Source organism: Dipodomys ordii, unplaced genomic scaffold (genome assembly GCF_000151885.1).
Source record: "Dipodomys ordii isolate 6190 unplaced genomic scaffold, Dord_2.0 Scaffold8, whole genome shotgun sequence".
In the NCBI taxonomy this organism is placed as follows: Eukaryota; Metazoa; Chordata; class Mammalia; order Rodentia; family Heteromyidae; genus Dipodomys; species Dipodomys ordii.
In genome coordinates this window covers 35742947-35754289 of record NW_012267224.1, presented here as the reverse complement: position 1 = coordinate 35754289, position 11343 = coordinate 35742947, and the positions used below count along the sequence as shown (strand labels likewise).

The 11343-nt window shown below is 37.5% G+C and overlaps 1 protein-coding gene across 2 annotated transcripts in view; it reads right to left on the bottom strand.

The window, feature by feature from the left end:
- Nucleotides 1-954: 954 nt before the first annotated feature.
- Nucleotides 955-11343, bottom strand: part of Stap1 (signal transducing adaptor family member 1) — a 33932-nt gene continuing 23543 nt past the window's right edge. Inside the window, exons 7-10 of one of the 2 annotated variants that reach the window (XM_013009176.1) lie at nt 6509-6578; nt 4783-4883; nt 4630-4632; nt 955-1225 (exon numbers count right to left, since the gene is read on the bottom strand). In XM_013009176.1, coding sequence (XP_012864630.1) covers nt 1171-1225; nt 4630-4632; nt 4783-4883; nt 6509-6578 — 229 coding nt within the window. In that variant the 3' untranslated portion in view covers nt 955-1170. The remainder of the gene's footprint in view (nt 1226-4629; nt 4633-4782; nt 4884-6508; nt 6579-11343) is intronic. The other variant, XM_013009175.1, reaches the window with a different exon arrangement.

Sequence of the window (11343 nt, the reverse complement as noted above, 5' to 3'; positions counted from 1 at the left end):
TATATAGCTGACAGTAACCTCAAAGTCACCATCCTCCTGCCTCAGCCTCACAAATTCTGACATTACAGGTATGTGCTACTACACCCAGCCCTTTCAGCATCTTTATAAGACATTGAAGCTAAAGAATATTAGGAATCTATTCTAGCCATTTATTTTTTTCAGATGAAAAAGTAAAAAGCCCAACATCCAAGTAATTAGAACCAAGAGTAGAGTACAGGCTGCATCTTTTAATTCTTAATTGCATAAATGATTCCCAGATTATGTGGTCATCAAAATAGATATTGAAGTTTTTTTTCCAAATAAATGATGAAATGATATCTGAGACTTTGTTTCACTAGATCTAGTATGGGTGGGACTGATTACAGGTACAATGTACAACATCATATTTGTGAAGGAAATTGATATATAACCTTTCACTGTCCTTTAAAAGGTCATCAGTCGTGCACACCTGTAATCCTAGCTACTTGGCTGATATCTGAGGATCAGGATTTGAAGCCATCCTTGGCAGGAGAGTCTGTACGACTCTTACCTCCAATTAACCACCAAAAAGCTGGAAATGGAGCTGTGGCTCAAGTGGTAGAGCGCTAGGCTTAAGCATAAAAGCTAAGGGACATTACCCAGCACCTAAGTTCAAACCCTGTGACTGGCACCAATAAAAACAAGATTTGAACTACCTAAAGAGTAATATCAGTAAAGAATATGAAAATTCATTACTTCCAGTATCAACATAGATGACATACAGTGTTTCTATTGGAAAAGGATATCTCATAGCGCATTTCATTGATCTAGCCACTAGGGCTAGTTTGAATGACATATTTGATATATTGGTCAAATCAAATTTCAACAAAATCCTACTAAGGTCTTTTAGGAACTGATAGGATTTAGGAAAACTAAAGAATGTTCAAGTGGAAATTGGACAGAAGAAATATATTTAGTTAACCCAGGAAACAAATATCTGTTTAGAAAGTGTTCATTTTATTTGGGAGTGGATTTATCATCCCCACAGTCATAGTCTATGGTTTCCCAGTGAATTGGTTTCATTCTGATAAATTTGTATGCCACATTATTTATTTCTGGTGTCCCAGCAAATTACTCAAATTAAGATTAGGAGAATAGAAGTAACTGCAATATAAATTACCAAAATACATAAGTAATTTTCCATGTTTTATTTCACATGATGTGTGGATTTTTCTTCAACTTCTCACTTCTGTATTGGATTCTTGGCCTAGAAATTATGAGTTGAAAAAACTGGATTAATTAGTAATAATACAAGGACAAATGGTTCTTTGTTTTCAATGGGAATTGATTTCTCATTTGTGCCTAGGACATGGTGGTGGGTGTAATAAATGTTAAATGCTGAATATTCATATAATGTTTTCATTTGTATTTTATCCTGGGCCTGGGTTCCTTTTCTCGTTCTTTAGATGAATGTTTTCTTTATCTTTTGAAGTGTCCTTTAAGCCACTAAAATCTAAAGTTAAGAAAAATAAATTGAGAAAATGTCGCTGATAATCCTAATTCCATCACTGCTCTTACCTTGTGTTGTCAGAGAAAGCCGAATACCAACATCTGTTAACAAGGACCAAAACTTGTTTTACTAAGAATTTTATGCAAGCACATTATTTTTTTCCACATCTCAAGATTTGAGCCATTAGGTGCTCTGTAATTCATTGTGATTTCACAACTCAAGGCAAATTTAAGTGCTCTAAAAAGACTCACTGTGGGGGGGCTGGGAAGGTGGCTCAGTGGTAGAGCGCTTGCCTTGCATGCATGAGGCCCTGGGTTCGATTCCTCAGCACCACATAAGCAAAAAGAAAAAAAAAGCTGGAAGTGGCACTGTGGCTCAAGTGGTAGAGTGCTAGCCTTGAGCTGAAGAGCTGAGGGACAGCACCCAGGCCCAGAGTTCAGGCCCCATGACCAGACCCCCCCCCTAAAAAAAAAAAAAAGACTCACCATGCACTGAAGACATGTCCCCTATGGTAGAACACTAGCCAAAATGAACTCAATTGGTAAAGCACCACTTTGAGATAAAGAGCTGTCAGTGCCCAGGCCCTGAGTTCAAGCCCCACTCCTGGCACAAAAGAAAAATGACCCTTTTGAAAACAGGTTTAATCATTTCTTACGAAGGTAGACATTCATTTACCATGTAAGCCAGCAATCTTTTGGTATGTCTAGATTTTTTTTTACATAGTTGAATGCTTAAGTTTACACAATAAAGTTTGGGTTTAATAATTTCCCCAAACTTAAAACTCTAATATATTCAAATTGGTGAATATATAAACAAAGGATACCTTCAGACAGTGAAACACTATTTTGCTATTAAAACAAGAATAAGGAAATAATGAGCATACTTGTATGAATCACAGTAACACATGCTGAGTGGAAAAACCTATCCACAGGAATATAGTTTATAATATAGATCGCATCTGTATTCTGGAATAAGCAGTATTTATAGAGAGATTGTTGGCTAGAGAGAAAAATGGAATACAAAAGGACATAAGAGTCTATTATGCTGGTTCTGGGGCTTGAACTCAGGACCTGGGTGCTGTCCCTGAGAATTTTTGCTCAAGGCACTTCAACCACAGCTCTACTTCTAGCTTTTTCTGTTTGTTTAATTTCAGATTGAGTCTCACTGACTTGCCTGCCCATGCTAGCTTTGACCTGCAAGCATCAAATCTGTCTTCTTGAGAAGCTTGGATTACAAGTGTGAGCCACAAGTGTTCAGTGAGCTTTTATTTATTATCACATATCTTGCTTGTGTTGATTTTCACCAAATTTAGAAGTCTATACAGCAAAAAGTGGATTTCAAGCCAGAACTTGGTAGTTTGAGGCCATACAGGGCAGAAAAATTCTGAGACTCTAGCTTCATCAATCAAAACTGAACATAGAAGCACATACACACCTGTGATCCTAGCAAGTATGGAAAGCCATGATCTAGGAGGATTGGCATCTGCTAGGCTTGAAGCAAGGCCCTAGCTCAAAAGTAACCATCTAAAAAGTGGCTTCAGGCATGGCTAAAGTACTAGAGAAATAACTGAATGCAAGACACTGAGTTTAAACCCATTAGTCATTAGTCAGAAATGAGACAATACAGAGTAGATCAAAGACTTAGGCTGAAAAAACAAGTATTTAAGTAATAGAATATACTAAGAGAATACCCTGGTCATTTTTTTTCTTTTTTTTTTTGGGGGGGGGTCCAGTTTGGGGCCTGAACTCTGGGCCTGGGCGCTGTCCCTCAGCTCTTCAGCTCAAGGCTAGCGCTCTACCACCTGAGCCACAGCGCCACTTCCAGCTTTTTTTCTTTTTGCTTATGTAGTGCTGAGGAATAGAACCCAGGGCCTCATGCATGCAAGGCAAGTGCTCTACAACTGAGCCACCTTCCCAGCCCCCTGGTCATTTTTAAATAGTGTTTAAAAGCCAGAAGATTCATATGTAGAAGGTAAATGAATAAATGTTTCAGACTCAATAAGAATTCTCACGTGCATAATCTGACCAGAAGTGAACTTTGCTGCTTCAGAAATCAATAGGCCTCTTAACATTAGAAAATTATAAACAAGACAAATGGTCATGTCTTAGTGGTGTTTCCTGTACTGAACAGATGAGTAGGCCCTATATGAGTAATATACTGTATTTGATCATTTTCTGAAATTCTTTCAGATTCTGGGCTTTGTGGTTTTCTATTTTTGTTATGTGACTTCACAAGATTAATAATATGTTTTAAAAAATTAGACTTTTAAACGCATTGCTTTGATGAGACTTTTCAGATAAATCCCTAGTGCAAGTCACCAAACAAACTTGTTTCTCCTCATAATATGTAGGAACAGAAACTACTTTAAAACTGAAGTCTAAACAAGCTGGAGATAGCTTATCTCTCCTCTTACAGCTTGCCCAATGACCTTGTGCAGTAGGGATTGTTGAAAAGAATAATGAGAAACTTTCACTCAGTCAGCCTTGTTCCGGCCCAAAACTGAAATGCAAACAAACAATGTCATGGATCTATCAACTGTGCAGCTGCCTAACAACCTGTGTTCAGCTTAATGGTTTGCTATAATTTTTTGAAATTATTAATTTATAACCAAAAGACTCACAAATTTTGTAGCTGATCCTAACTAACTCTTTATCGTTCCTTCCTTGCTTTATTTTATCTTTATAGTAGAATAAAATTGGGGCTGGGAAGTTGGCTCAGTGGTAGAGCGCTCACCTTGCATGCTTAAGTCCCTGGGTTCAATTCCTCAGTACCACATAAGCAGAAAAAAAAAAGCCGGAAGTGGTGCTGTGGCTCAAGTGGTAGAGTGCTAGCCTTGATCTGAAGAGCTGAGGGACAGCACCCAGGCCAAGAGTTCAGGCCCCACGACCAGACCCCCAAAAAAAAAAATTCTCTCACAGGTCAACTAAAACCTAAGAACTAATTCAATAGTCTCTCCTTAATCCTCACCCATTTTATTCTGTCTGAAGCATCACATACTGTTGACAAACATCCTTTATATTTCCTGTTCAGTTTCCATGACTATATGAATTTGGTTTTTTCTTATCTCTGAACTTGTTTGATAATGCCAAGAAAATGCTAGAATGAAGTTAATAGTCACAATACATGCCTCACACTGTATATTCACAAGAATATCGTGGCACTCCCTTACTTTCCCTGACTCAATGACAAAATGATTTCTAAATGGATAATTTAAAAGCTTCATTACAGTTCCCATGTGGTTGGTGTTACAAAACCTATCTCGGAGGTGAGGGGGATTGTTTTGTTTCTCTAAGCATACCTGTCAAAGGAAGAACTTACCAAAATTTTCATCAGTTGTATATATAAATGGTCTTAAATTTCCTCCAGTCTCCTTCACAAAATAATCGATGACACTGAACAGGTTTGGGAGTGTTACCTGCACACAAAATGAAAGGCTGAGTGTCATCTGGGTAAAGATAGAAGAAGATCATACCAGTAACTCCAGCTACTAGGCAAGTGGAGATAGAATGGTGGCTTACTGCCAGCCCAAGCCAAAAATAAAAACAAAAAGTATGGTAGTACCTGCCTATTATCTCAGTTACTTTGAAGGTAGAAATGGGAGGAACACAGTCCAAGTCCACCCCAGGCAGAAATGTAAGACCCTATCTGAAAAACAAATTAAAAACAAAAGAACTGGGGCTATGACTCAAGTGGTAGAAGAATTGACTGGCAAGCATGAGGTCCTGAGTTCAAAAGAGTAGACATACCTCAACTGGTTTAATCAAATGCAGATTATTGTGTGTTTCCTGACGTCAAGAAAAGAGTCATGTAGTTGGCTTATGAATGACTATACTTTTATGTATCCATGTGTCTGATTTCTTCTAACAGAGACCTTGTCATTTCTCTGTTATGGAATTATTCCTTTTCCACCTGGTTTGATCTAGTGGACAGAATTTAGGTACCTTACTTATCCCCCCCCACCCAAGGTAAATAGTAAGAATGATTCAAGTCAAGCTAGAAAGTGCTCCCTCCCTGAAGTCTGAATACAGAATATAGAAGCAAAAAAGGATAGCAGCTTCATGATTAAATGATTGTTGGTATTGTAATTGCTTCCTAGTCCCTGGAGATTTGCTATCATTTCCAGAATGTTTATTATATGAACATTCAGCATTCTTAGACGCAATTCATTTTAGCTTAAGTTAGGCATAGTTGAGTTCCTCTGCCAAAAGCCAAAGAACCCTGAAGGCAAGACAATGTATGCATTTTAATATTTCAAACAAGGTAATTTACAAGTCTAAGAGTAATTGAAAAGTCTTTCCCACCAATATTTTTATAAAAGTGAAATTTAGTTAAACCTAAAGATAAGTCACTTTAATGACTTTTTCCTTTTCAACTATGTAAAAGAAAAATGTCATTAAAATGCGATCTAGTAGAGAGCTTGTGGTAGTAAAAAGTGAAGGGTTAATTTTCTTTTCATGGTTTACTGTACAGAAATGAGCCCAGTTCACCAGTTATAAAAGGGGTACCAATTATATCATTCCTCTTTGATGTTACTTCTAGACACTTGATTATTTGAATGATCCTTTAGCATCTTGTTCTCTGCCTCCTTCATTTGAACCTTGTTCTAAGGGGGATGGAGAAAAGACCTGAGAAGCTTTGAAAGGCATTCCTGACAAAGCCAGAAGTGAGGTGAAGAATCAGCCACTTTCCAGGGTTAAAGTTGAAATATAAGAAATTCAGCCATACTATATCATTTTTCCTATTTGATTGCCACAATGGGCCTAGAGAGATAGAGGAACTAGGTGCCCAGTTTTAAAGAAATATAGATACCTTCAACACCCACTAGTTCTATGTAAGTTCCATTCAGGAACATCTTTCTTGGTTCAATTTTATCACTGCACCTGATATCACAAGCTATATTTGTTGTTGTTGTTCTGATACTGGAGCTTGAACTCAAAGCCTTGTTTTGCTCAAGGACACTGCTTTACCACTTGAATCAGGCCTCTACTTCCAGTTTTTGCCAGAAACAGAAGGTTCATCAACAAAGAAATAGTTACTTACAGGTTTTTCCAGTTCAATAGTATAGTTTTTTCCTATGCTCATCACTTTGTAGTGCTTGATTCTTGGCATACTAAAATGAAACCAGAATATAAGTTAAAGGGAGCAGAAATTGGATCTAAATTGTAAGACTGTGTGCTTATGACTATAGTTTGACTAAATAAAATACTTCGTGGCTGTTCGGAGGGAGTGGTCTCTTTAGAAGGAATGGCGGTTACCCACTAGGGCTATAGGAAATCTAGATCACTGAGTAGATGAATGAAAAAAATATAAAAAGAGAAAAAATAAAGACCTAAAGATCTTTCAGGAAGAAATAATTTTCATAAAATTTCACATAGAGATATGCAAATCAAATTATATATTATATAATATGTAATATATAGCATATAGCTATATATAATATATAACATATTGCATATAGTTATATATATTACATATTATATACTATATAACATAGTACATAATATATAGTATATATCATATACTTATAGCATATATATTTATAGCATATAAATATAGAAAGTGAAAAAAATCATTTTAAAGAAAAATGTTTTCGGGGGGCTGGGAAGGTGGCTCAGTGGTAGAGCACTTGCCTTGCATGCCTGAGGCCCTGGGTTCAATTCTCCAGCACCACATAAGCAAAAAGAAAAAAAGCCGGAAGTGGCTCAAGTGGTAGAGTGCTAGCCTTGAGCTGAAGAGCTGAGGGACAGTGCCCAGGCCCAGAGTTCAGGCCCCATGACCAGACCCCCCCCCCTTAAAAAAAAGAAAAGAAAAATGTTTTCAGGCCTGGGAAGGTGGCTCAGTGATAGAGTGTTTACCTTGCATGCATGAGGCCCTGGTTTCGATACCTCAGCACCACATAAGCAGAAAAATCTGGAAGTGGTGCTGTGGCTCAAGTGGTAGTGTGCTAGCCTTGAGCTGAAGAGCTGAGGGACAGCGCCCAGGCCCAGAGTTCAGGCCCCATGACCCTCCCCCCAAAAAAGAAAAATGTTTTCTACTCTGTAACTCATCCAACCAGACATCATTCCATGTCTGTTGTTACTAATGTCTTAGGTACCACCCTTCATCTCTGCTAAATCTCTACACTCAGTGATAAGAAAAATGTTAGGCACTATATAACATACAGGTGGGAGAATAAATGTGGTAGATGAATATTAACATCTTCCTCTCCTACAGTTCCATAGCTCTTCATTTTATCACCCTAAACACATGGCATCTTACTCATTTTTAACCTGCTTAAGAAAAAAGGAGTATATTCTATTCATATTTACATCCCAGCATTAAGCACACAATTTATGAAATTATGGACAGCTCATCTTGTAGTAGTATTGACTAGAACTAAAGAAATTTATACTGAAATCAGTTCCATGCCATTCAGCTTTGAAAAACAGTACATTTGTCTTAAATTACCTTGATTTAGATGGCAAGAAAGTTTAGCATGAAAACTTTTTCTAATGTGGAAAACTTAACAGGCTTTATTTTGACACCATTTGTTTGAATGATAAATTCACTCTTGTCTTATGTTTCAGAAACTATCAAAAGCAAAATTATCCATTGGGTTAAGGTGATGGACAGGGCCTTTTCATTTCTTCTCCTATTTCTTAAAGAAAGTTTTTTCCATTTTCACTTCATGTTACACTAGAGCTGAATTATATGGAACACTTCTATCTAATAAGTTCTCTCCTCATCCACCAACATCCTCTCAACTGCATATCTTGTTGAGGAATAATTGGAGGTGATTCTAATAGTCTCCATCCAAAACATGAGTTTAAACCCTTCCTAAAATAAATTGTTCCTTAAAGCCAAAACTTCAAGAATCAGTTAGAAACTGGTGAAATAAACATCTTTGGACAGAAAGGGTTTTACATATACCCTATCATGGCCAATGGATCTGGCTTTATCTTTTCCCTTACTATGAAAAGATCATTGCAATCAGACCATTACCATTCATAAACTGTCCAATTTCCATATCCTCTAAAACAATTCCTGTATCCTCTAAATCCAAAAGTTCTGGTTTGTTTCCCCATGGGGGGTGGTGGTGGTGGTGGTGGTGAATTCAGGGCCTCATACATGCTAGGTAAGACGTTATCCCTTGAGCCAAGGTTCCAGCCCTATTTGCTTTAGGTTGTTTTTCAGATAGGTTTTTTTCATATTTTATTTAATTGTAAAGATGCTGTATAGAGGAGTTACAGTTACATGAGTAAGGTAATGAGTACACTTTCTGTCTTGCCTGGCCTCTGACTATTCGCCTACCTGTGCTGACATTCTGACAGGAAGGCACCACAATCAGTTTGTTGAAATGGGATCTTGCTAACCTTCTGTCTGGGCTGGCCTCTCAATCTCTGCCTCCCAAGTAGCAAGGATTACAGACTCAAATTTCTGGTTCTATTTTGTGTGTTCTCTGAGCCTCCATTTTTAAATCTATGAAATGGCGATGTGATGGCATACCTCACATGATTGCAAAAAAAACCTTCAACACAGCCTCTGACACACATAACACTCACTGAATTCCAAAGACCTTTTACTACATTTTAAATGTGTAGTGTGAATTTGGTTGATCTTATGAGTCTCAGCCACTTCATTTGTAAAACATCAAAAATACTGCCAATCTAGCTTTTTAAATTGTACTTGATAGAAATGTTTGTTAACACCCAAGACAGGGCCCACACATGGTTTTATATAAGGTAGGGGGGACACTTCATCTTCATCATCGTCATCATCATCACCATCATCCTTTATGGGAAGCTGTTGGAGGAAAAGTGATAAAGTCTCTTGCAAGTTTTCCATGAATGGATTTAAATTCTGAAGCAAAAACAGTGGCAGAAAAAAAATTCCATTAAAAATCACTTTGGCTTTGATTCTCATTTTGAACTTTATTCTTTCATACTTTGGTTTTCCAAAGGAATAAACAGAGATTCAGCATCAAGATAGGGAAAATTTGCTACTTTGAAGTTTTCTGCTGATGTTCTCAAAAATGAATTCAAGCTGGGTGCTGGTGGCTCACACCTGTAATCCTAGCTACTCAGGAGGCTGAGATCTAAGGATCGGGGCTCAAAGCCAGCCGGGACAAGAAAAGTCCATGAGACTCTTATCTTCAATTAACCACCAGAAAATCGGAAGTGATGCTGTGGCTCAAGTAGTAGAGCACTCGTACTGAGCTGAAAGAGCTCAGAGTCAGTGCCCAGGCCCAGAGTTCAAGCCCCATGACCAACAACACAACAAAAAAATGTAGTCAATGTTGTGTGGCCTTAACTGTGGTTATCAGTACTTATTCTTTTGTCCTTCATTTTTGCAGAAGAATCTACTTTGGGTAAATAACAATCTACTTCTTCCTTAGCCAATGGCTTTCCAAAAATGTCTGTAATGCTATTATGGCATTTAATCATAAAAATACCAACACAATGTGATTTTGTTATAAGAACATTTTTATGTGCCAGGGGATATAAAGATAGATAACATTCTTTGACCAAGACAGGAGTCTCTTGATAATTTGGCATTGGTTAAGTTTTGTTTATCCCTGAGAATAATCTCTCTCCCACAGTTGATCTGTTAGCACACGCAAAGTTTTACTTTCAAGTACTGCTTTGTAAACCAACTTGACCTCTTCAGCTATTGTTTTACCAGACACACTCATCTAACTTGCATGGTTGAACATTTCTCCTATAAGCAATGATGAAAGAGGATGAATTGGTTTTGTGGGAAACACAGGTGCTTTCTAGTAGTTTAGATTTCTATCAAGCTCTTAACATTAAACATTATATCTTAACCGTCTCTTACAGTGCTATCCTTAAAAATTAAGTGATCCAGTCCATAGAAGATATAAAATATAGACATTCAAAAAAGGCCTCTTGGGCTGGGAAAGTGGCTCAGTGGTAGAGCACTTGCCTTGCATGCTCGAGGCCCTGGGTTCGATCCCTCAGCACCACATAAGAAAAAAGCCGGAAGTGGCACTGTGGCTCAAGTGGTAGAGTGCTAGCCTTGAGCTGAAGAGATGAGGGAAGCGCCCAGGCCCAGAGTTCAGGCCCCATGCACGACCGGACCCCAAAAAAACAAAAACAAAAAAAGGCCTCTTGGTGCATCAAGAGAAAACAGATTATTATCCTCACCATTGTGGCTATATTTGGCTTACTAGAAAAAATTGAGTTAAGTAATAAGTTAGAATTTCTAAGCTACTTCCACATATAAACTCTTCACCAAAACCTAAATTGTTAATACTGACCACAGTGTGAGAGGACTTTTATTTGGCCATTATCCTCATTTCTTTCTAAATATGAACTAAGGGGTTATTTTAATAAAATATTATATTATGTTAAGACCATCAGCAGACATTAATAGAGATGTGAGCTTACTAAAATTGGAATGATGGAAATTTGATATGAATTCCTTTGCCACATTTTTCCTATGAGCTTAAAATACAATATAAATGAAACTAAAAGTTGGATCTCAAATTAATCTCCGAATATGTAGCAGAAACCACTAGTGTTTCTCTTAAGCTTAATTGTATGCAAAATGAAATGTAATATTAAACAAATTAGGCTACCTTCTTAAAAGAGCAAGCTTTGCTGGATTTTGGCTGATGGCACATCTTTCTGCAGAGGTAAACTGCCTTGCAGAGAATAAAGAGAAAAAAGTATTGTGCAAAAATACATACAGAATTTTAAAGGCCATAACATGTAACATGTCCTAAACTCTTGAGAGTTGTTCATTTCACACAGAGTAGTAACACAGAATTCACATCCAAACAGACTGGACACAGACCAGGAAAGAAATGCATGGGAAGGGGAAGTAGACTTAGTCACTCTTATGTCTCACCTAATTTTGCTTTCACACAAATTCTG